The following is a 26,722-nucleotide window of genomic DNA, read 5'->3' as shown; positions in this document are numbered from 1 at the left end:
GCCCAACAACAAAAACGAAGCACGCTGCAGCGTTCACTCGCAGGCAAACGACGAGACGGAATGCTCGCTTTGCGTTTTGTGACGTCAGAGCTTTAATGATGCCAGTGAAAGCAGCTTTTACACTAGGATGCGATTGGAGCAGTATAAATTCAATTACTCATGCAGAGGGGCATATAAAATTCAGATATTGCACGTACGATGCCTCTCGAGGCAATCACAATGATATTCAATTGTTTTCTCGAATACAAAATTTGACCGGACAATCCCTTTAAGCGCACTCCGACTTTTTACCGCGTTCTCGTATCGTCAAGATGACATATGACCCTGCCTCGACACTGCGGAGTGTTAGCTATTTTTTCATGTAGCAATGAAACGTTGAATGCGAAAGGAAGCCTGGAAAAAGCACCTTTTCAAACACCACATGGGTGGGATATGGTTACGTACAGCACTTACTTTCGCTTCATGTCATAGACATTTTTAACCCCCACTTCACCCGTAATCCGCAGTTATTGAAAGACGTACGACGTAGCGCAGGCTAATGAATGACCATAGCCTCTTCTATACGGAGAAAGCCTAACACATCGACGACGGAGCCATAGGGCACGCGGCAGCAGGAAAAACGAGAGGAGGGGCGCGCGGAACGGTGACAAATATGGTAGCGCAGAGCAGAAAGGGCAGAGGTAGTGTGCGAGCGCTTGGGTCGTGCAGCGGCCGCTCCCCGAACCACGTTTGTCTTCCTGTTTTCGACACCGTCGTTTTCGTACTCAGGGAGCAACGGCTGCGGAGATTCGAAAGGGCGCTGGCAACAACGCACCATGCCGGTGGCGTCGGTGGAGTTGGCGTGCCAGCGGAGTTCGTCGTCGTCGGACCATCGTATCGCGCCGCGGAAAAACCGGGCAATGCTAGGCTCGCACGCCTAGCATTGCCTTCGCTCGCACGTAAGATGAAACGAAGTTTATCTTTGACTTCGTTCAGACCTAAGGTTAAACGAAGTATATGGCCCGTGAATCGCCGAACACTCCCAGTACCATATACCGATCATTCCGGGCAGTTCGTCGCACAACCTTCAGTGCAAACGAAACCGACGACCGCGACCGTTCAAGGACCGTTGCCGAGATACGGACGCAGGGAGGAACGGGAAAGGGTTGACGTTGAGTTTCTCCTTTCCGCGATACCGAAAAAAAAGTGAGAGAGAGAGAAAAAAAGAGTGTTGCTGCGTTTGGTTGCTTGCTGTTGTGTGGCGCTAGCAGGCAATCCCGCCCGTATATGGGGACAGTTTGGTCAGTCTATGATCTCGCCGCCGTAACGCTCTCCTCCCGAGCGAGCCAATCAGCACGCGGCGCAGAGCGAAAGGCATGAGCGCATGCGCGTGAACTCCCGGCTGCTCGCAGCTGAGTGGGGAGGGCCGCCATTTTCGTTCATTCTCCCGGCGGAATGCATGGGATCGGCATCTAAATCTTGATTCTTTCCTTTTGTATCGCTGGCTGTGGAAAGAAAAGGATATACTGTTATTCCTCGGTGGGTTAAAAAGCTAATACATGAAGTTTTAACGACTTATTGTCAGAAACTTTTATTCAGGCGAAAAAGAAGTCGGCCTGTAGCAGACGACGCGTAGCCTCAGCAGTGCTCTTCTCCGACCAGTCTCCGACAGCGTTGCGAAAAAATGGCGGTCGTCTCCTCTCTGCTCCCTCATTTCTCTCTCGCTCCTTCGGCGCTCTCCTCCCTTTCATTTACTTTTCTCCTCTCCGGCGCCTTCGTCGCCACACCCACTGGCCAAACTCTCCCAATATACGGCTCTGATCCCGCCCTCCACTAACGATTCCCCTCTCCTCTTTTCCCATTTTTGGCGGCCGTCTCTTTTTGCGACGCGCCAGGCTTTCTCCGTATAGAGGAGACTATGGAATGACGCGTGCGAGCAGGAAGAACCCTTGTATTTGCGAAACTGTGAGATGCTGCAACGTGAAGACTCGTTGTATCAGCGTCAACAAATGTGATTGGAGGGGATTTTTCCGCCATTCAAAAGCATTTTTTCAAGTGTGAACGAGGCATAAAATCTGCTAATAGGGAGATGGAGCTACGACACCTGCAGCCGGAAAATTTTTCCACCCACGACTGCCACACTTACTTAGAAAGAAAAAAAAAATGGGTATCTATAGTCCTCCGTAAGGGGAGGAACGGTCTTGGAACCTATGTTCTTCTTTCGTCCCTGAAGCTGGGGAGCAAAGTTCCTCCGTCGCCTGCATCTCATTATGGCGGCCCCGAATCGAGCAAATCGAGCTCAATAAAGCTTAACGAGGACGCTACGTCTCTTGTACGGGACGAGAGGAGCAGCAAATAAAAGCGTAACACGAGCTTTCCGCGAACTGTTTTTATTTGCGAAGCCAGCTTCCCCCTGTAGGTAAAGAAACTTGCGTTTCAAATGCAGTTACTCAGTCTTCTCGTCGTCAGCACTGCAATGTTAAACGGAAGCAATCGATACTCAGTTACTTCGCGCACTTTACGTCTGACCTTTGCTATTCCTCGAGTCACAATCCCTTCGTCAACCGCACATCACGGAGGAATGGGAAACCAAACCGCGAAACCAAAAGCCGCTCTCAAAAGAACAAACTTGAAGCTGCTGTTGCACGGTAACCAGAAATGATCGCGTAGCGTGAAAGAAAATTAAATTGCTTGCCACCAGATGGCAGGGTCAAGCAGAGAAGTAGCTAGGTTAGGTTGCGCTATGTACCGCCCAATTCATGTTCTACCAAAAATATTTTCATTTGCTCACGCCACCGTTGCGGTTCGGGATCTTCGGGAACCTTTATTATACACACATGTAGACAGATTACGCATACTACAAGCTTGAGCTGGACATACATTGAGGGAATACAGATACCTGGCACATTTCAATATCAATAACAGCAACATAACCCGATCACTACTTCCTAGCTCTGCATCACCGTCTTTCATAATAGTCGTTTTGAACGTACAGAATTCCTCGGCGACCACCCAAGCAATAACAAATATTCCCAGCATGTTGATTTTCTTCCAGCAATGTCATACCTCTGAGAGTATTTTGAACGGATGAACCTTTTAGTAAAAAGTAAACGCTGGATCATGCCGTAATTATTTAAAGTCAATAAATCGAGCCTCTCCAATACGGTTTCAAGCCATGTGTCTGCTTCCCCGCACGGCACGTTGTAGCGACTATTTCTATTGTAGTGTTTCTTCTTCTATTTGTGCTGCTCACGCACGGCTGCAATTGTCGTCTTGAATTAATCTTTGTAGAGCGGATATTCACTCAGCTGGAAGTGATGCTTCACGGGCAAAAAAATCGCTTTTCGATCAACTTGAATGCAGTCAAAGCTGCGACTTGCAGCAGGTGTTAAATGTATAGAGCTACGCCGTGGTGAGCGCGAAAACATCTTGCGCTCATCCCAGCGCGCCACTTGGAGGGCAGTTTCTCCAGGAACCGTAGTATATTTAAAAAAACAAAATAAAGACTAGTTCTTTTTTTCGATTTTACTTACTTTTCTTTTTTAATGCCAAAATTCCAAACTGTAGATATACGTACTTTCCGTCATATTTCCATGCTCTTCAGTCCTTTTCGCGGAGCGCAATCGCTCTCGGGGAGGAGACAACCGACAGTCACATTGGCCACAGTGCGATAGGAGCTACGGTTAAGACCAGAGATCCAACATGACTATCCGCATGTCGATCGATTGTATCTAATCCCTCAAATGGTCTCAAACTCTTTAATGTAAAGCGGAATGTCAACCCGTGACACCCCACCCCCTCCGATCACGGCCCGACCAGCGGCACCAATGCCCGACAGTTTACGTCATCTCATCGTGTTTTACACTACTGAATCGCGAACACACTGTCACACCGGCGATAATTCAAGTCTTTTGTTCAAAACGCAAAACACTGCCATCGCGACGTGGCTGCTATATTGCTGACACGCAGAAATACAGAACTGCCAAACTGATGACGCGTATGCGGGTGTATTTTCAGTTGATTTAAGTGACCATTTTCCTATATTCTGTTTTATACACTACGACTACTCAGGAAACAAGAGATCAAACCCACGTGAGACCATAGCATACCGCGACACGAGTTAACAAAATACTAAGAAATTTTACACTCTCGTTTCAAGTGATAACTGGGACGACGTTTTATCCGAACTGGACTCTGATAAAGCATACGACAACTTTGTAGCCAAGATAAGAGGACATTATGATACAGCGTTCCCTCTAGTTCATTACAAGAAGCACTATAAATCAAAGAAACCATGGATTACCACCGAATTATACAAGAGAATAACAAAGAGAAACAAGCTCTTCGATAAGTTCATAAAAACTAAAGACTTTGAAGTCCTAGCCGAGTACAGAAAAGTGCGCAATAAACTAGCTGCAGATCTAAAGAAAGCGAAAATCAGGTATCACACAAATAAATTTTTATCTGTCCAAGATAGCCCTGAAAAAATATGGAGTATAGCTAAAGACCTATTATCGTCAGTTCCCAAAGTCATTTCAAACGAACTAACAATTGATGGTAAGACCTATTTGCACGAGTCATTGGCTGAAAAGTTTAATTCCCATTTTTTGACTGCTGGCGCTAGTGCTCCTTCAGTAACTCACAGCGATCTCTATAAAACTTTTATTAATATGAATCAAACGAACTCTATTTTTATTGCACCAACCACTGACATCGAGATCAGAAACATAATTATCTCATTAAAAAACAACACCGCGTCAGGCTTTGACGACCTGACTGTAGCTCCCATCAAAGCAATAAACGACCTGATATGTTATCCTTTTGCTCATATATGTAATAAAATCCTTGAAACAGGCATATTATCTCATAAACTGAAAATAGCTAGGGTGTGTGACATACATAAAGGAGGTGAGCTAAGTAATCTAAATAACTATCGGCCGATTTCGATACTGCCATTATTTTCAAAAGTCGCTGAAAAAGTGATAAACAGTAAGTTTTCTAAATATATTTTTGACAAAAACGTCATAACGCTTTGTCAATATGGATTCCAGAAAGGAAAATCCACAGAATCGGCTTTGTTGAACATAAAGGAAGAACTAATAAGTAATATGGAGTCTCGCCCTTACACACTCGGTATATTTTTAGATTTTCGCAAAGCGTTGGATTCTATAAAACATGACATTCTTATAGGAAAGTTACCACGGTATGGAGTAAGGGGAATCGCCCTTAACCTTATCAAAAACTATTTATTAGATAGAACTCAATTTACTGTCCTGAATGGTTTTAGATCGCAGATTTCCCGCATATAGTACGGTGTTCCACAAGGTTCCATCCTTGGACCTTTGTTATTTCTAATATATATAAATGATATTGTTAAGGTGCCGCTTACTCCCTATATTATATTGTATGCTGATGATACTAACGTGTTCTTTTCCGGAGATAATGTGCAATAGCTTGAAAAAACTGCATATAGCTGGCTTAATGAACTATCTGTATGGTTAGAGTCAAATCAGCTAGAATTAAACACAAAGAAAACAAAATATGTACTATTTAGATTAAAGAACAAACCATTACACTATAAACCACATATCCCCTTTCTAAATTCAACAATAGAGTCTACTAGGGCACACAAATTTCTTGGAGTATGGTTTGAGGAGTTTTTAGGTTGGACTAATCATGTAAATAACTGAAGATGTAACATCTCACGTTCAATTGGATTGCTGCGCAAGATAAGGGAATTACTACCAAACTGGCTCAAACTAAACCTGTACTACGCTCTTGTATATTCTCGGTTACAATATTGTCTTTTAGTGTGAGGCACAACAACGAAAACGAACACTAAGAAAATATTCCTTTTACAAAAGAAGGCTGTAAGAATTATTGACAATTTAGGCTACTTCGAACGTACAGCATCCTCATTCGAAAAATATAAGTTACTACCAATAGAACATGTCCTCTCTTATAAACTGGCAATCGTAATTTTTGATAAGATCAAGCATGATGAGGCACATTTCCTCGATACTTATCTTCATAAACCTGCGGAATACGATCTTAGGCGTACCAATTATACAAAACCAAATGTTAGAACTAACTATGGAACTCAAAAACTACATTACAAAATTCCTAACGTACTAAATAAACACCCAAGCATTGTGCAAATAGCACAGCAGTGTAGAACAATCCACCCGTTCAGGAAAAAAGTTAAAGCATATTTCCTTGAAGCTGATCGCCTACCTTAGATTATTTAATGTGGCTTTTATGTGTTCTCATTGCAAATATTGTGCCTTTAATATGTCCTTCTTTCATGGTGTTATGAAGTGTGGTGATGTGTTAATATCAGACGTGCATTGGATGATTTTGTTGATAATGACGACGTTAATGTCAATGAATACAGCTTTCTCTAGTTCTTGTTTCATGATTTTTTTTAGTTTGTTTCTTTTTTAATTTTAGAGCGCAGCTCTTAGGGGCCCGTTCCCGGCTTGAGCGGCGTCGCCGTCGGCGTTGGCGTCGCCGTCGGCGTCGGCGTCGGCGTCGGCGTCGGCGTAACCAAGGTCATCCCAAGGTCACGTGACCCCCAAGGTCACGTGACCCCTCCCAAGGTCATCTCAAGGTCACGTGACCCCACGTGATCCCCTGAAGGTCACGTGACCCCTCGAGGTCACGTGACCCCTTCCAAGGTCATCTCAAGGTCACGTGACCCCAAGATGACCCCACGTGACCCTTTGAAGGTCACGTGACCCCCAAGTCACGTGACCCCTCTGAGGTCACGTGACCCCCGAGGTCACGTGGTGGCCTCCCCAAGGTCACGTGACCCCCGAGGTCACGTGACCCCCAAGGTCACGTGACCCCTTCCAAGGTCATCTCAAGGTCACGTGGGGTCACGTGACCTTGAGATGACCTTGGGAGGTGGGGTCACGTGGGGTCACGTGACCCCCCGAGGTCACGTGACCCCTCCAGGTCACGTGACCCCAAGGTCACGTGGGGGTCACCTTTGGGGTCACGTGGCCTTGAGGTCACCCCCAGGTCACGCCTCCCCGAGGTCACGTGACCCCCTCCCCGAAGTCACGTGACACCCCCCCCGGAGCATATTAAAGAATGAGGGGAGGAGGAGGAGAAGGGGGAGGGGTCTACCCTCCCCTCAGTACCCTTCACTCCTCCTCCTCAAGAGCTGCGCTCCAATTCGGCGTTACAGGGATTTGTAAACGGCTTTCACTTTTTATTATGACGCATTGCTTATGTTTATATGGATGATATTGATTGGAATGGGTTTACTGATGCCTATGTTTATTTCAATCTTGTTGCAAAATTATTGTATGCTGTCTCTGTTGACTGCTATGGGCAGGGGAGGGGGGGGGGGGGCTAGCGGCCTCGTCAGAGGGCTTTTTTGCCTTCTTTTGTTGCAGCCCCCCAGACATATGTATGACAAATGTATGTCTGAAATAAACTATTCTATTCACGTTGACTGCCGGTTGGCTCTCGGAATCAGAAAACAGAACCGAACTCCGCACAGAAGGCACCCTGGGCACCCTGGGCACCCGGCAGCAAAACCTGCCTGTCTTGGACGCAGCTTCCGCGATTTCCGTAACGTCGTCAACGCCGACAAATTAACTGTGAACTGTGCAGTGCACACATCGTTCCGCGTAGTCCGCATGGTTGCGCGAGGGTTCCGCAATCCGGAGTTGGCCATCTTAGCCAAGTGTACGTAGCGCTGCTGGTACTACTCCTGAACTTGGCTATGTTTAGCGGCTTCGTCTTCTCGTTTGATAAAATTAGTGGTAAAAACGTCAATGCAACCGAAATGTTGTGCACGTTTGGAATGGGAGACGGAATTACAGGCGGCCTTCGCTGCCGCTGAAGCTCAATCAACTAAAGAACATTTACCCGAAAGAAGATTTGTCGGGAGGACGGAATCTTTCTCCCGTCTGCCTGGAGAAGGAGCAAAACGTCTCGTTCCTCCCTTCTTCTGGTCTCCGCTTGGGGGCACGTCAGCAGAAGGGAGGAAAATTCGCCGTTGCCATCTTTTCCCTCCATTTTACAGCGGAGCTGTTAAGGGCTAGGTTCCCCAGGATCGTGCCCACCAGCAAAGAAATGATGACACCAAATTCTGGACAGCCACCGCCATCTATGAGGGACGTCAACAGCCAGACAACTGGTTGCGGAGGAAGAAGAGCGGGATCGGAACGAGCGACGATGTGCGCAGCAGCGCAAATAATTCCGCAGCCGCTGCGAGGCCGCTATCGCCTACTTCGTCGAGAGCTTCAGATTCCCTTGAGACACAAGAGCAGATCGCTCGCCTGGAAAGCCACCGCCGAGAACAGAAGCTACAGCCCCGCTGCTCTTCCTTCTTCCCCAGAGTGGAAAAGCTGAAAGTTTTTGTTTTCTTACAGTCAACGTGCTCTCAACGGAGGAAAGTAGCTGAACCCTTCCTGATTTCGGATTTTCCAGAACATCCACACTGTGGTGAATGACGCTCTATCTCAAGGCGGAGATATCCTTGGTTTCTTTGAGTGCCAGAACTGTTGCGTGCCAAAACAAACTATCAACACACTTTAAGCAGTAAAACAAAAATGTAAATGTGCTATGCATCTAGCCACAAAGCCTGGCGATAAAGGACACCAAAGTGCATGCACTTTGTCAAGAAGAAGAAAAACAACAGTAAAACATACAAGTTTTACAAGTCGTTAGGCCAGACGTCAATTCTGCACAACATATTTTGTTCCATGATCAATCAATCATGCAGCGAACCCTAAAGACCTGGGTGCCAATTATTACCGGCACCCAAGGTGTTGATATTTAACGGTATCTTTACAACAAATTTCAGCAGCTATATGACTATCGAGCCCCATGTACGCCAAAAAATGAAAAAAAAAACAAAAAAACAGAACAAGAACAAAAGATGCGCAATGCCACCCTCATTGACAGCGACATAAGTATGATAGTGTGCTCTACTGAATACCGAAAAAGATAAAAACGGATACTTAAAGAGAGAAAGCAGAAAATGTTATCCCTGAAAGGGATGAGCTTGAGGTTCGTCAATTACATAAATCAAACAACCAAGCGCTTACGGACGTAAAGAGCACGTTCGCCGCTGCGTCGAACTGCAGCTTCGAAGAGATGGATTGCATGGCGGCGTGATCTGCGTTCGTGGCTGATTTCATCAGGTCGTCGAACGTCACTGTGCCGCTATGAAAGACAAACATAAAATCACTATACAAAATGCACATAAAAAGTTAAATTTTGGAAAAAATATGGATCGAGTTAATTTTTATAGTGTGCCTTTCAATTACCTCAGCGCTCAAAACAAGGCCTCGACGATTTGTTCACTTGGGGCAAGTCAGACCTCACGGCACACAACGTTGTGCAATATTGAAGGATACTGCGAACATTGCCGCAGAATAACGTCACCAGAAGCGTGTAGTATATGTCCGTGTTTGGAAACGGTGTAAATAGTAATAACTTAGTCCCGCTTCCCAAGCAGTCAAGGAACAGCGATCGCAGACGTTTTTAAAACTCGAAGTTCCTTTTCTTTGAATCTGGAACGTCTTCATTGGGGGACGGAACCCGGTTGGTAGTGGGACGCCGTTCTTTCAGAAATTTCGACAGGGCTTATCGTACGAATGTAACTCGCAACTTTCACGGCCTATAGAGATTTGTAAAAAGAGCTCTCTGGCCGCTGCCATTTTGCCACTCGAGCGACCCCTATCAGCCAAAAATATCTGCCACTCGCCTGAGCTGTGGAAACCCGGTCAGCGCGACTCCCCACCTGCATTGTGCATTCGGAGTTCACCGGCTTTCCTTGAGAGTTTTTACTTTATTTGCCCGTATAGGACGCTTGCGTGCTTTGTGTTTTTTACACTCTGAGAACCAGGGAATACCAGGGCTCGTAGCCTGCTCGACCTTCGCAGGAAACGAACGAAGAGAGCGAACATCAAGGAGCCCGCGACGAGGGCCGTTTGACGTTCTTCAAGAATTATTGCCGTTGAGATAATCTCCAAAAAGCCTTCCCTGCTATGTTCTCGGTCTTGGCGAGAAGTAGCTGATAGGGTCGGGCGGTCCGGGATATGGGGACGGTGTAGACACGTTTGCTCATATGCTTTGAAGCTGTGAAAAAAAAAAGCATTACTCTTCAAAACGTACTCCAAGACAAGCCGGATTCCGTCTGACCGTCGTGAAGTGAATATGGTCGACACTGTAGATTGATTATGCTGTGTTATTCGAGTCTTTTCTCAAATCCTGGTCGGATAACGCGGCGTCGTGGGGTACGTACAATATATGTTGTTCGATTGGTGAGACTCATTGAATTTCATGTTGTGAGCGGGGAATATCCATGCTGTTCGGCTACACTCTGGTGCGGTCAAATATTTTAGGCTATTAAGACATTTGTAGATTGACATGGCTGAGTGTATGGTGCCGTTAAAAAGATCAACAAAAAAGAAACAAACATTCCAGTTGAATTTGTTGTGTCGCGTACAGACTCGCCGAAAATAGCTTTCATTTGTTTGTTTTTGTTTCCAAAAATAGTGCAATGCTTTTTTAAAAATGCTCTTCGCCATAGAACACAAAATAAAAAAATAAAACTGGGCAATATTGCCAGCACCAGCGTTCGGAATCGCGCTTACGCAGGCTGCCACAGCCTACCGACGAGAAAACCCACAGCCCAGCGCAGTAGCCCAGCGCAGTCAGGCAGCAGTGACGTACACTCTCAAAACCAGGGACGCGCGCTGTAAGTTGCTTCGTAAGCGCTCTTACACCTATCAAGATGGCCGCCATCTGGATGATCGACACGAGCACTGATCTTTATTTAAGTAGGCTGTATCTCGGAACGGGAGTCCGCCAGTGGCAACACCGGCGGCCATCGCTTGGCCCCAGGTAATACATGCAAGTGTATGGTAAAAACACGGAGAGGTAAGGACTATGACGTGTATAATTGACGCTTGATTTCGAATCCTTAATAATATTTTGCGATCATTGATTTATGTATTTCATGGCCGAAATTAGAACCCATGAAGATGTTGAACGTTCATTCAAATATCATGCGTGCAAAAGCACCCACGGCTGAGCTGGCAAGCTTGCTTGTGTCATGGAATAAGCAAATTAACTTGCTTTCATTAGAAGCGTCTAAAATTACGCTCAGCTGTTCCTGGACGTCCAACACGTTTGGCAGTAACAGTGGTTTCCCCGGAGTTGGCCCCCACCATTCAGCGTAACAAGACCTTCAAACCTGGCGTCTGCTGATTCCAACTTACTTCGATACCACGACCAACTCTGCACTTACTCTCTGCAACTCTTGCCTCGTTGAGCTGCGTCATGTTTTTCGACCCGCAGATTCAACCTAACCACATATTACTTATATATAAAAGTTGAGACGCCTACCGGTTTTCATTTTTGTGCACGAAATATTTTACATGATTCCCCGAAAATACCTGAGAAGTTTAATTTCCGTTTGTTTCACCAAACCTCGAAAGCAAAATATTTTCTCGTTTGCCCCATATTGTCATTTGCCGGTGTCAAGCGATGGCTCCGGTGGTCGTCACTCGACCCCAGTAAGCCAATCCTCAAATTGCAATCCAGCCGACTTGCTTCTTTACAGTCAACGTCGGTGTTTGGAGGAGACGGCAGAGAAAGGAAAAGTACAGAGCCTGAGTAGTGGACAAGCGTGGCGTGACGAAAGTGGATAGAGGACAACGAAAGAGAGAGTGTTCAACTTCTTAACCAAAGTCACGTGGTTCATGGATGATCACACTGATCTCTATTTAAGATTTGCTGGGTCGCAGATCGCACCTCCGCAAATGCGGCAACCGGTCGTCCATCTTACGTCACCCGCTCTTTCGCTGTCAAGACAGTTACCATACTTACCATCTGTAGGTCACGTGTCAACAGACTCAAGGGTCATCGGACCACTGCATTGACAACGCATTAACGGGTTACGTAAGACGGCCGACCGGTGGCCGCAATCGCGCAATTTGCTCGAAGCGGGGATGCGCGATCCAGCAAGTTGTCCGAGATCAGTGGGCTAGCAGCCGTCGACACGGTATTGCCACAGTAGGTAAAGAAGGTCAGAGTTGTGTAAAAGTTGCCTGGTTGCCATATGCAAACCGCGAACATTAAGAACTATTTTTGTATTTATTAGGGCCCTAAATACTCTGAAATGTATTCGGTATGCCCATTTAACTAAGGTGGTTTCTTATAACGAATAATCGAATTCTTCTGATTTCCGTGTCCTGCCCTTTAAAGTGTTTTCATTTGGGCTTAAATCTTTCTTAAATCACTCTGAAAGCACTGACTTGCAACACGACGCATCTTCGGAAATTGGAAACAGCGCGCACATCTTGCAGTTTGTGTCAACTCAGACGTTCATGAAAATAGGTGCACGTTTATAGCACTTACACTTCGGCATAACTAACATTTTTCATGAATGGTGCATGCTTTTCAGGAAGAAAATTGAAAATTTTTATCTAACATTTATAGTGCACTTTTGTTTTGCAGTGAAAAGCATGTTCGATGTGCTATGCTTCCGGGCCGTGGGCAGGGAGCAATGCTTTGAGGAGGGAAGCTATCTGAAGGCGATTGAACTCATGTTTGCCTTGTACTATTGTCTGAACATCCAATACCCAAGTGAGCTTTCCGCAACACAGGAATTCATGCAGAGGTAGATAAAAATCTCCATACCTTTCTGCATTGATTTATGAGAAGGGAGCACCCGTTGGACCTTAGAACGGCAACCAGCGTTTCACTGATACAAGCATCTTCTACTCCTGGTCAATCTCTTAGCGAAATTCTGGCTGCCATTCTGGGGCTTTTTATCATGTCTCATAGTCTCAGCTGCACCACTGCCTTGTCTACTTTAATTAATGATTCTTTATATGCATTATGGAGCATAAGTGTCGCATGCGAAGGAAGTCAAGCAAATCAGAGTAATAAAATATTTGACTTCCAACTTGAATACCTCATTAACCGTAGCATCACAGGACGTTGCTGCAAGAAATTTGATATATCTTACATGCCAGCATGGTTATAGTATGCCCCTTATTTACCATTAATATCAATATATATTATAAGGTGCATCTAAACAGAACATAATAACGTCAGAGGGTTGTGGCCCTAAGAGTATCTTGTGGTTCGGAGGTTATCAAAAGCGCAGACGCAGCATCACAACATTCAGTATTTAACCTGCTCTTGAAAGGATATACTTCTTGATTTATACTGTGTTTGCCAGGTCCCAGTAGAACGGTGGACTAGAAATATGTCTCGCATATTTCTATATGCGAGGCACCTGATCCTTACGTTTAGACCCTCAGCCATTATCTAATGCGCTTCTTATGAGCCCAAAACGGTGAATATTTGACGCACATCTCCGTGATATTCGGGAGTAAAAAATAGTAAGTAGAGACAGCGAATGCAATTGCAGAACAACTATACTCGTCTTTACCTTCAGGACTTCTGTTGCTACTCAAGAACAGGAGGAGACGGACCCCTTCTACGTGGAGAAACTTTAAATGATAAATAATTCGTACACTCTCGTGAAATGTAAGCAGGCCCAATCTATCTATTGCCGTGGTCTGCATCATCATTTCATAGGCCGCGCAAGGACTCGGTCAGCTGCTCTAGACGAGGGTGTGGTAGTCTGTCCGATTTTCGCACAGTGCATCTTACAGCCTAAAGTGCTTCCTCGAGGGCTTGTGCACATGTCCAGCTGATTTTTCGTTACTGACCGCGACCGCCTTTGCAAGATTGATCGTAAGTATTCTGAAGAACCGTTGCCAAAACAACAACCAACGTTGCTCGAACACCAGCGCAAAGCAGCTCGAAGGAGCTCTCCGAGTGGGGTGAAGTGGGGTGAGGTAGTAGCGCCCCTGGCGGCAAGCAAGTGAACTACATACGGAGAAAAAATGCCATTGACTGCCGAGCGATTGCAAAGGCCGTAAGAAGAGAAAGAGAGCGCGCGCTTGCAGTCCGGCCGTGGGTAGGCAAATGTTGCAATATGTTATACCAAAACTGTTAAATTTCCTTCTAGAAAAAGAAATTTGCATTGACACTACCTCCTTCAAGGCTTTGCGTTCTCTTTACCTGTAGCAGTGATTTACCTCCCCCACTCAAATGAATCTTTAAATTTGTTTATGCTATATAGAATGCACTCTTTTTGTGTTTTTCGGATTCCTGTTTGCAACAACTGTGCATGCCATCTGCGTAGGTAATTAATAACTGTTTTGTAATCTGATGCATATATATATATATATATATATATATATATATATATATATATATATATATATATATATGTATATGCATATTTATATATATATATATATATATATATATATATATGTGTGTGTGTGTGTGTGTGTGTTTTTCTTTTTGCTGCAATGCCAATGTACGGGGCCGAGGGCTGGTCAAGCCTCCTTGGAGGCTTTTATCCTTTGCTCCACCATGCTTCATGGAAAATTGCCTATTATCATTATTATATTATTTTAAATTTTAATTTTTTTTTAGATTCTCGACGGGAGTGGTTTTTTTTTTTAATATTTTTGGCCCCGTGGGTAAATAATTGAGTTGCAGCTGGAGAAAACAGCGGGTCATGCAGGAGTAGTTTTATCTGGCATCCCACATTTTAGTCTGAATATCGTAACAATATACAGTTTCTACAAAGCCTTGTCAGCAATCTTTTCACGCTATGAATTGGCTCCGTGTCGTGCTTTTCATTCATTCATAAACTCACCCCCCCCCCCCCTTTCCACTTCGCTTTTACTCCTCGTTGCTGTCCCCCTTTTTTGGAACAGACTCCATCGGTGTAGGATGTGTCTTATTGTAGGCTGTCGTTGGAAGGCGAAAGAGTTGTATTTGTGCTTCTACGCCTGTTTTCTTATTATAGGAATCTGTTTATGCCACAAATGTATTACACCTAGTAGAAATTCCAATTGTAGGGCACCAATTTTTTTAGGTTTTCTTGTTTTTCGCATAGCCTTGATTGTTCTGGAAGTTACCGAGATTGCTTTCCACATAAAAACTAGACGTTGCCCTCTAATTATATCTCAAAAATAAAGCTATGAGCCTGCTATACTTAGTATTGTATCTGGTGTGCATTTGTATAAAATTTCTAACACGGTATTTTAGCGCATGTTAATTTTCGGGGGCGCAGTTGGTGGTAATTCCTAATATTAAGTTGTTACCGCAGGCTTGAAGAAACACATTTAACGCGGCAATGTCATCTTCAAGGGAAGTTTTCGGACTTCCATCGTTGAAATAGTTTCGTAAAATAAGTCACAAGTTAGTTTCGCAGTCTAGTGCCAGTCAGAGTTAATCAAATGCTTCTGCACTGCGCTTATGTGTAACTCATAGTTTGCCACAATCGACAGGTTTAATTTGTGATCGCATTCTGTTTAGAACATATGCACATTCCACATTTTTTTCTTTAGGTTCTGTAGTTTTAGCCCACTAATTATTTTAAAGAATAAAGGTACGAACATGTTTTCCTTAGTACTGCATTTTTTTGTGCGCTTGCTTGAAAGTTCAAACTAACACTCTGTTCAAGCACCTTTTAATTTCTGTGAGGCGCAGTTGGCGGTAAGTTGTGACAGCAGGCTTGAAGAAACTCATTGAACGCGGCAATTACATTTCTAAATACACGTTTCGGACTTCTCTCGTTGAAATAGTTTTGTAGCATAAGTCATAAGTTAGTTTCACTGTCTAGTCCACGCCAGAGTTAAGCTGAGGCTCCTTTACTACGCTGATGTGTAACTGAAAGTTTGCTGTGGGAGGTTTATTTTGTCATCGAATTCTGTTCAGAACCTAATCCTATCCCACATTTTTTTACAGGTCCTGCAGTCATGTGCAAGTACTTAATTGCTCTGGAAGTTACAAAGATTGCCTTTTAGATGCAAGCTGGATGTGGGTCACTAATTATTGCTCAAGAATAAAGGTATGAATATGTTTTATTCGCAATACATCTTGTATGCACATGCTTGAAAGTTCTAACACTGCGTTCAAACACTTTTTAATCTCTGGGAGGCGCAATTGGCGGTAACGTTCTTAAAGAAACTCATCGACGGGGAAATCATATCTTGGAAGAAATGTTTTACACTTCCCTTGTAGAAATGGATTGGTAACATATAAGTCACAATTTAGTTTCGGTCTTGTGCGCCCGCCAGAGTATTGTACCGGCATCGTACCTGCATCGTGCTGGCTAGCGGTCGCACTGCAGTGACTGACTCTTTCATATACAGCGTGAAAGAGTGTTGATACACTATACGAGATCAGTTTCAAGCTGTCTGAACACTCATGCCAAATTTGTGCTACACTGTTAGTATTATACCTTCGTCGTACCCGCATTGTAGTCGCTAGGGTCGCACTGCAGTGGCTGACGTTCTCATATACAGCATGACCCAGTGTTGATACTCTATGCGAGACCATGCTTATGCTGTCTAAACACTCATGCGTAACTTATGTTACTTTTTGTAGTATTGTTTAGGTATCGTACCGGAATCGTACTGGCTACCAGTCGCACTGCAGTAGCTGACGTTCTTATTAAATTCGAATAGATTGAATGGCGACCCCTTTGTAACGGGGGTCGCTCGCCGGAAGTTCCGGTGAGGGCCTGCCAAAAACTAGCTCAGATGTGCTCCCCGCCAAGCTACAACGTGAACCAAATGATGAAGTATGCGAGACCAGTTTTATGCGTAATTAGTTCCTTTTTTAACATCTCAAAGGCATCGGACTGGCTAGCAGTCGTAGTGCAGTGGCTGACTTCCTCATCCAAGTGTAAATCAGTGCTGGTATAGTATGTAAAACCAGTTTCATGCTATCTAAGACCTCTCGCCTAATTTGCATTACTTTTTGTAGCATTGCGTCTTCATCGCACCTGCACCGTATGGGCGTTTTCCGACTGGCAGTTATAATGCAGTTGCTGACTTTTTTTATGTACAGTGTGAACCAGTGTTGATATACTGTATGCAATAAGGTTTTATGCTGTCTAAATATTCACTATTAATTTGAGTTGGTCATTGTGTAAAAAACAAACAAAAAAGGATTGATACGTATACTTACGGTTTTGGAGAATCGCCGATTAGAATCACGTGCCTTAAATACGGCAGTCTAAAAAAGGAACCGTGAAGTCATCGACATTATTTGGCAGGTCGGTAGCACCGACTTTTTATTGGCGTGATAAGCTGGTGTCGCTCTAATTACCTGGGGCTTTTGAGTTCGCCCGGCGCAGCTCTCTCCAATTCCGGCGCTATCTCGAGCAGCGACTGATAGTAATCTTGCCTCGCAAACTTTTCCGACAGAATGACTGCCTCGCACTCAGTCTGCACAAACAAAACATGCGAAGTTTGTTCAGTATTACTTTAGTGCAAAGTGCTTGTGCGATCGATTCATCTTATTTTTTTTGCAACTTTATCTATCAGGTAATTTTCGACTAGTTTTGGCGTATAAAAAACTAGAGTCTGGTTCACACACCTGGGTTTGATTGCGATGGACTGCGCAACAACCTCTTGCAATTGCTGAGAAAGAGACTAAAGCGCTGGATGAATTTTTTAAGTTTCAAAGTGCTGGCAGTCTGGTGCATGCTTGGACGCACTTAAGCAAAAAATTCCGGAGCGGCGCCGCTAACGTAGTGCGTCGCGGCGGCGCGGCGCCGGCGTCTACTGAAGATCAATAGAAGCGGGTTCGCAAACGGCGGCGCGTCACTGGCTGCCACAGCAGACCAATAAGACAGTACGTTTCTGAATGTCACTCGAATCGATACCTTTAGCTCTTTCGGAAACATATATATGATTACTTGTCATGAATTTATTTATTTCATCCCTCAGTGCCCAAAGGCTTTAATTACGATTGATTACAAAATATAGTAATTGAATTATAGCGAACCGTACTGCAAAAATAAAAAGAAGTAATTGAAGCGCTAAAAGGTCCAATAAAATGTAATTGTTGATAAGTAATGTCGTGGTCGAGATACGACTGATTGGATTGAGTAGGTTTACTCTAGCATTGGAATATACAGATGTGAGCCGTGTCGTGTCTGGTCGCGATCTAGTGAAGAGTGGTCCGCGCGCAGAAGCGGCGGGCAGACTCCAGGGTCACACGGCGGCGGTGGCGATGATGATGATGACCTCCCGACAAGTAATCAGTTGCTTGTAACCCGTTACGTACAAGTCTGGTCACGGGTGATTGGAAGCCAGGGGCTTGGGCAAGCACTTGGCTATATTTAAGGGCCTGGGTGGGTTGCTTTCTGTTGTCTGGTGCTTCTTTCCACTCCAACGGATCGTTCTGTTGCAGGTTTGGTCATGTGAGAAGAATACATATGTTGAATAATTTCATTCTCCTGACCACAAGCCTGGCATGTCGTTCACTAAACCAGCCAATTATATCTATCATGGTAACCCAAAGTTCGGAGTCTCGAGTCGTCCTGCGAGTGGCTCAAAGAGCAGGCGGCTGCCGAGGCTGTTGTCGTACAAGACACTCTCTGCTAATATTGTATTTCTGCAGAGATTGTACAGTCACAGAGCTGACTTAGCCTCGGCTGTCTCCGTCTACAGGATCATCTTCGGCTACAGCAATTCCGTTTCCCACTTCGTGCTACGTGTCATGGGAACTGCGAAGATAAACAAAATAACGTATTTTTTCTATACTTTGGTAAAGTCTCTTTCTCCACCTTGTCTGTACGCCAGTCAGATAGATGCATACAAAAATATTATTTGCTTATCGTCTTCTGTCCAAGAATCGCAGCCGCCCATAGAAGACAATCTTGCTTATGGCTTCTCTGGCCTCGAAAGACGACCATCCGAGATCTCCTTGGACAGCCTCGTTGGCGACCATGCCGTGGCATCCCACAGCCTGACTCCCAACGTCTCCATGACGGCGGCGACAACCTGGCCACATCTCCGGGTATAATCACGACAGCGTTAGCAAAAGTCACATCACGTACTAAGGCCGCCTTCCGAAATTCGCGCGAAACGACAAACCGACTGCAACTTCAAAGGTTTGGCTTCCGAAGAACATTAGAGTCTCGCTTGACTGATTGCCAAAGTTGCAGATGGTGCTCGGCTAGGCACACTCGATTATTGTAGAAGGTAATATAAAGTTACCTATATGCGTCTTGCACAGAGATTCTCGCGCCCTTAAGCACTTAGTTGCTCAGATTAGGATCTTCAGATCCAGCGTGCTGCATCACTGCCCACTTTTTGTAGTTAAACCGGAGGTGTCGTGAATACGCCTCCTCTTCGCACTTGTGTAGCAACAACTGTAGGGCCTCTAATTCAGAGGCCCTTCATTAGTTGCTAGTCTCCGCTGAAATCTCCGCTGCGAGTACGATATGATTCGAAAAAGTGCTGGCAATGCCTAAATCACTCCCTTACCTTCCTCTAAATTAGAGAAAGTAAACTCGGACCCCGACTTTATGCTGCTGAATGTTCTGCTTCTTTTGCCTTAGTTGCTGTATTTACTCCTATTTTTAAAAAACGTAACGAGTAATTAAAGTAATCCGTTACCAATATTTGATAACATAATCACATTATAAGTTACTTCGGGAAAAAAGTAACCAGGCAATTACAAAATTACTTCAAAGAATAACAAATTACAAGTAATCTGTTACTTGTAACGGATTACTTCCGAAGTGGGGATAAACTTCTTCCCTTTTTGCGGGCAACTTCAATACGGCGGGTGATGGTAAAGATATATATATGGCAGACGTCGACCCCGTCAAAAAGCTCCATGGAGCTCAGTTAGCACCGATTCGCCTCTGCCCAAGCCATTACGTGTTTTTTCGCGATATGCATGTAAGCTTTGTATACCGTGGAAGTCACTCTGATGGGGTTATAGTCCCGGCGGTGTTGTCTGTTTCCACCCTCCTTAGGAATCAAGACAACACAGCCAATGTGCCAGTATGGTGGTAAACACTCAGTGCCGCGGAGGATCACGGTGAAGATCACAGGTATTGCTCTATGAATTCCTTTTCCATGAATTTAAAACAAGACGCCGGTATCTTGTCCTTGCCCTCTGAGATGAATTTATGCAAGTGTTCCATTGCTCACAGGATCGTAACCCAGACAAAGGCGTCCTCCTGAGAGTTCTGTGCGTGGCATCACCCAGTCTTGATGAGACGGTGTAGATTATCCGAAAGAGATATCTTCCTTAGATAGTCAGAGAAGTGGGTTCCAAAGCCTCTAAGTTCCTGTAAACTCGTCAACGATGATTGGTTCTTAGTCTCTGCTATCTAAAAATTCGAGGTAGCACCAAAACTTCATTGGTGCATTTTTGCCGCTGCACCGACCATCACCCTAGCCAGATCTGCCGTTCTTATCTTCTGGTACGTGAGCTACCTAGCATATTGTTTGCTAACCTGGTTGTATTCCATTTCTCGTCTATCTCTTGCTCAAGCCCATTGCGAAAAGATATACGATGGCACTTGACATCCATAAATGGCTGACTTGACAAAACCTTCCCACCATCTTTTGCGGCGTCTGCTTCCATATAGCCTTTTCTGTGAATGATGTTTGATAAGGACTTTAAGCACTGTGATGCGTGTCCATATTTCCCCGCACGTCTTCTGATGGCACTTTTTTTCTTCAAAGTTCTGCATAACAATTTTTACACCCCGCTCTTTTAAGTACGTTCGTCTGGGGCGTAGATCTCTTTTCGGTCCTTTGTTTTTTTTCAAGTGGCTTTGCTGAAGTTCAGCCTCAAAGGTTTTGGTCACTGCTAATAGCGTACTCGTCATCTTCATCTACTCAAACCTGAGTAATATGTTGTCCGAGGTGGTGAGGCACTAATGCATAATTAATGCAGGTTTTGCTTCATCGAGCACACCGTGCGAACTGTTCCTCACATATTGACCGTAGGTTAACCACCTTGAGTTGAAACTCTTCTGCTAGCTTTAAGAGTAGCCCTCCATTACTGTCCTCCCACCCATCTAATTCCTCCAGATGTCCATTAAAATCCTCAACATTGTTAGCAACACACGCCACATTCGCCTGGTTCTAGTCCTTTCGTGCACAGTGCACTTTCTAATGCAAGATAAATCACGCAAACCGCGATTAGACACTAGTAGCTTCCCCGTAACCCAGAGATGGTCTTGGCAAGGCCTTGACTCTCGCTGTTACGATGACGAGCTACGCCAAAGAACACCCTTTCCCCCTCTTCCCTTCCCTCCGCTGCCTTTTATGCCGGTTGCACCCGGTCCAATTCCAGTCCGGGCGTGCAAAGTCTTCCTCAAGGTGACACAGATGTTTCTTCCTGACCCCGTAAAGCTGCGTACCCTCAAAGTTCATTGCATAATAACGTTCTTGCTATTTTTGATCTGACCTTGCTCCTTGAAGGTTTAAAAAGCCAGACGTCTCTGTCAGGTGTCTTCGGTGCTTCCGCCCTTTTATACGCCTTAACACTCTTTCCTTTACTGCGCCCCCCCCCCCCCCTTTATTACCCTGTCGAGATATCTCTAACTGCGGCCCCCAGTTGTCGCCGCACAGTCTCTGCAATCAAAAGCGCATAGCCATGGAGAACCTCCGTCGATAACCGAGCTGTCCACACTCCCCGGAGCCATTGAGGGTGTTTGCATCTCCATATTGATCTCCATTGCATGCAGCATTGCCTCGTCCGGCGGTCTCTTGCCAGTCATTCGTGGCAGGCTCTCCGGGATGGGGCCAAATCGGTGGGTACATAAGGGACTTTTCGCTTGGAGTTGGCAGCAATCCCCAGAAAGCATTCTTTTTTTTTTTAACAAAATATTCCCAGTGTGGCCGCTCCGCTTGCCCCTTGGTATTCTGCACAGGCTGATGTCGTTGGTGGGCAATCTAATTTTCTTTTTGGGACGATGAAGCTCTCGGTTCGCTGAATACTCGTCTAGTCTTTAAAACGGAAGTCCTAGTGGAACTCTTCTCTAGGACTGCGTGGCCCCTTTGTTGATGTCCCAGCTTTACGTGTTGCGTGAAGCCTCCACTGTCCCCCTTCCCGCGATATGGAGGCCTGCAGAGATTGTAATCGCCTTTTTTCCTTTGTCTTAAAAAAAATATGTTCAGCTATTCCACTCTGTGAAGGTGGTTGGCCAGCGAAGCTGTAGAGTATCACCAGAAATGATGCACCAAGAGACTCACAAAAGTACTTCACCAAATGTTTATTTACAGTAATACATCATTTTGAAACCGTAGTCATTAATAATATTGTGATCACTATGATATATACCCATGGATTTCATTACAACTTTGGTGAGATTCTTTGCTAAAGCTAAATTTATACATGACCGATGGCGAACGTAAGAGGCATGTTGCTCTTCGGGAGTAATAACTATACATAGCCTTCTCATAGCAGCTGCAAAACACACTAGAATGCCCTGAACGGCAGCTGCTGCTTTTATATATGAAAACATAAATAAAAGCAGCCGCAGTATACATATATGTATATATATAAAAATCAGCAGTATACATATATGTATATATATATCCAGTGACGTCACCCTACTCTACATGGAGGTGACTAGGCGTATATGTACCCTGCATTTCCATACAATGGAGCGCTTTTAAATGAAGTTTGAGACATTTTCTTTTGCAGACGGATACCAAAAATGCATGGAACCCTATCCATATGCAGCTCCGCTGTAAAACGATTTGCAACCTCAGCAATGCGGCCTGTCACAATCTCGATACCATCTTGGTTGTAGTGAAGCCCATCTCTATTCATGATGTGTGTGACTGCTAGGTCCTCAGTTAAGTCCACATGCTTGGGTCGTGCTTTGTCGCACATTTTTGTTTTCAACATGGCGTTTAACATTAAAGCTGCAGCCGGCATTTTTGTTATCTCTAGTTGACATTCCGAATATAGAGTAAACCACCAGGAAGCTTCTTCTTTTCGCCCATCTCTTCTCCAGGTTCTCGACAATAGCAGCCGCTCGGCGTCCTTGTAATTGGTCGTCTCTTCCAACATGCAGGAAGTACATGCTAGGAATTTTCCTCGCCAGTTTCTCGCATTCCGCGATCATCGTATGAACTGCATCCAGAGTTGCGGTTTTGTTCATCAGTATTTCGAAAACTTTTCATCGTCTATTTCGCCGAAAGGCGATTGGGCAAGCTAACCTAAGTTGTGTCTACAGAAATCAAGGCCTTACGTGTTATCCTCCATAGAGGTTGTGCAGTCGACTGGGTTTTTCTGTACGCCTCTTCCCGGCATGACCAGTGGCCCTGTTCTTTACACGAGTCTGCTTATTGGTGACTGATTGTTCATGCAAGCGAAAATATACTTGGTTTGTCATTTATTTCTTCCGGTTCAATGGCACCTGAAGCGCTATCTGGGCTTGTGTAATGAACACACGAATGCTTCTTTAAACCGCATCTTCGCGATTGTCTTAGTAAACGTCATCTGTACGTGCCACACGCTTGACCCCCCCTTTGAAGATTTCAAAAGGGTGTTGTTTTTCCTAGGTCATTACAGAGGCTACCTCTTGTTTGGTGGGTCTGCTTTTAGCTGCCTATTAGAGAAGTCTCTCACCTGCGCATCCTGTAATTTGGTCAATTCTGCTCCCATCTCTTCACATTGAGCAACCAGACCCAGGAGCCCTTCGCGACCCTTTCTTCTGTCTTGGCTTTCCTTTTCAAACGTGTCCAACATTTCTCCGAAGCGACAAATTTTTTTAGACCGAAAGAATCATATGATACGCCACATTACGTCAAAATACGGCGTCGTTGGAGGCCTGACCGAGCAATGGTACCAAAAATGGCCGAAAACGCAACGAGTAAAACATGTCAAAATGCTCGGATTAACGTAAAATGTCTCAGGTGGGTTCCTGTAAACAAAGTAAATTAATGGCTTTGAAAAGAAAATTTGGTACATTTCGGTCAGGGTGGGAACGGAACCCGGGCCTCATGGGTCCTAGACGAGCACGCTTCCCAGAGGCCGCGGCGGCTCCACGGTTCTGGCTGACTAAACGTGCGCCTAGTGCGTGCGTCATTGGAAACGGGACGGCACAGTCAATGGGGAGGAAGTTGCGCCACGTCATGAATGTATAGAATTAGTGCGCTGCCTCCCGCGCGTAACTTGATCTTCAGATTTTATCGGTGCTGTGTCTCCTGCGATGGACCCTCGACGCGACGTCATATACGTATACGCAAACACACACACGGAATCAGCGGAAAGAACTTTAATTCATGTCGAAAGCATCAATCTAAGCCATTTCACCAAAGGGACTTTAATTCTCTCGCTTTCCACACGTAAGCAGTCTTAAGTTTCTCTGCCAAATTTTTCTCTGTCTACAACCATTCGATCCAGATGGTGTGTCAACTTGCTCAGCTTTTGTTCCAGCTCTTCAATCCGACTTTCACTGGATTTTCGGGCACAATCCAGTAATGCAAAACACAGCTGCAAGGACAGCTCGTACTGTCTTCTGTCCACCCCAAGTTGGTAGGCGTAGCCTCACCTCGCATATTGGCTGAAAAAGACCCGTTGCCCGTAGGTTTCAGATTTCCATCTTTCACAATCAGCTCCGTGGAGAACGTCGTGGGATCGACAATGCAGTCCTTATCAGCCTTGCTGTTCTGCCATTCGTCGATGCAAATCTTGGTATTCTGGTCAGCAGCCAGGGGCAGGGTAGGCTGGGAACATTGCGTGAGGAACTGGCATTCTAAACTGCCGAAGTGTTGTAAGTTGGGCGAGTTGTTATGATGACTTAGTGAACAGAACAGTGTACACAACGACAAGGACATAGAGAAGAAACTTCCACAACACACAAGCACTTGTGTGTTGTGCATGTTTCTTCACTCTGTCATTGTCTTTTTGTTCACTGTTCTGTTCACTGTGTTACATAATGTCCAGGGTCTGTGCGTCAGCTGGAATGTGCCGCGAGATCAGAAGAGGCTCGCATTGGGTTCCTTGGGAAGTAGATGTGGTTCGTGGCTCTGAAACGTCCAGCCGCGCAGCCCACATGGTCTTCTCTAAATCTTTGTCTCGCCATGTGGAAAATGAAAATGTCCTCGGAAAACACGTCTTCTTCGTTAGCTACCATTGTGTTTCCCAGGAGTCTTACAGCAAGATTACAACACCGGACACCTGTAGGCATATCCATGGGAGCTTCCTCGGTGGTTTGTAAGCGTTCCAGGAGCTTGCTTTTGTTACCACTGAATGAAAAATCCAGTGCTTTCAGCTCCCGTTTCAAATAGAGAACCTTCATTGCCGCCATCTTACAGACATGCTACTTCCACACTACGAGCGACGCGTCGCGGTGGACCACAAGAAGTCGTAGCGCTGTCGGTCGTAGTCGAACACAAGTGTGTGAACTTGCTGAAAAGTTGGACGGCGAAGCTCTTTCTGTATTGAACCTTAGAACTCTGAACATCGCGTCCTTGCCAAAACAACTATACTGCGCGCTTTCATTGCTTTCATAGGCCTGCTGTGCATAACCTTCAAGCTTGCACTCTCAAACAAAATCCCCGAGTAGAAAACAAGGAATCTTGGCTAGACATTTAAAATAAATTCTTTTTCTGTCTTATGTTTTTCTGGTTGAATTTCTGTAAAAGTAATATTATTGTCTGTTCTCGTTTGTTTGTAAACAAACCTACTTTATATTTCGAACAATTTGAATGCACAGTCTCATTTCGTAAAAACCTGCAGAAAAGAGTTCTTTTTCTTGAAATAGTAAAAAAAAGGTTTGTTCTAAAATGAAAAAAAAAGAAAAAAGTAAGAAAACTTAGAAAACGTACGTTCGTGGGAACCAGTTTAAACACTGATTTATTTTACACGGTTTAGAAAGAAACGAAAAAACGCTGTATTGATACAATAAAAATAGCTATAAGCAAAATATTTTTGCTGATAAGTGTTTTTATCTATATATCTAAATACTTTAACAGGAAAGTATTTGATATATCACTGATTTCTTTTTTTCTGAATAACAAGTTTGTATTATCCCTATTGACCGATCTGCCAGTAGGAGGTAATCGGCTTCATCAAGCTGCAATTCTGCAGCTTGATGAAGCTCCTTTTTACAGTTTCTGTTCACTACCAAGGCGCACGTTGCGCTGACATCACATAGTTCGTCGTGGTACTACCTTTCCTGGTTGGTCCGCGGAGTGATTCGATGCCGTGACTGGTGCCTGCTGGTGTTTATTTTACACATGTCTGTATCCCCCACCTGAGTACTTAGAATACACCCAAAGGCTAACTGTATCCCCTTAGAAGCTCTAGAACGAAGCCTTATTCACAATTAGAAGAAAAAAAAATAGAAAAGAAAAAAGCGGGTGCATATCGACGAATCGGCGATCAACTCACATGGTTCAGGCAATGCTTAAGTTCGGGAACCTGGTAGGCTGTGCTGATGTTAACCTGAATAACAAAAAAAAAAAAAAAAAAGATGTAAATGCCAACAGGTTTTAATGCTTGGTCCCGCTGGGTTATGGTACAAGACGACCTACCAGAACGAGTCCCGCCTTGGCGGCCGCAAACTGGACCACCCCCCATTCGTACAGGTTCGGCGCCATGATGCCGATCATGGACCCGACAGGAAGATTGAGGGACATCAAGCTCGCTGCAAACTGGTTTATCTGCGAGAAAAAAAAAGCACTGTATCGTCTAAAACCAATGAATGACTAATGAAAGTTCAGAGCAACAATAGCCATCAGTTCGTGATATTTCTCGGCTGTTTCTATCTTACCCCCATCTTGTTACATCGTGACGTCATATCTGAGGTCGTTGTTCGCAGCACATGCTCTAAAGTAGATCTTATACGTCGTTTGATAAGAACAACGGTACGGCATTGATGGAATGCACGTTGAAC

At 44.8% G+C, this 26,722-nt stretch overlaps 1 protein-coding gene across 1 annotated transcript in view; it reads right to left on the bottom strand.

The window, feature by feature from the left end:
- LOC120836340 (medium-chain acyl-CoA ligase ACSF2, mitochondrial) overlaps nt 1-26,480 on the bottom strand; it is a 56,944-nt gene extending 30,464 nt beyond the window's left edge. Inside the window, exons 1-5 of the mRNA XM_040222086.2 lie at nt 26,361-26,480; nt 26,218-26,271; nt 17,161-17,279; nt 17,020-17,067; nt 9,045-9,162 (exon numbers count right to left, since the gene is read on the bottom strand). Coding sequence (XP_040078020.2) covers nt 9,045-9,162; nt 17,020-17,067; nt 17,161-17,279; nt 26,218-26,271; nt 26,361-26,465 — 444 coding nt within the window. The 5' untranslated portion in view covers nt 26,466-26,480. The remainder of the gene's footprint in view (nt 1-9,044; nt 9,163-17,019; nt 17,068-17,160; nt 17,280-26,217; nt 26,272-26,360) is intronic.
- Nucleotides 26,481-26,722: the final 242 nt, after the last annotated feature.

Source organism: Ixodes scapularis, unplaced genomic scaffold (assembly GCF_016920785.2).
Source record: "Ixodes scapularis isolate PalLabHiFi unplaced genomic scaffold, ASM1692078v2 PGA_scaffold2__306_contigs__length_199485367, whole genome shotgun sequence".
NCBI classification, from domain to species: Eukaryota; Metazoa; Arthropoda; class Arachnida; order Ixodida; family Ixodidae; genus Ixodes; species Ixodes scapularis.
The sequence above is the reverse complement of the archived record's forward strand: the minus strand, read 5'-3'. Positions and strand labels throughout refer to the sequence as shown.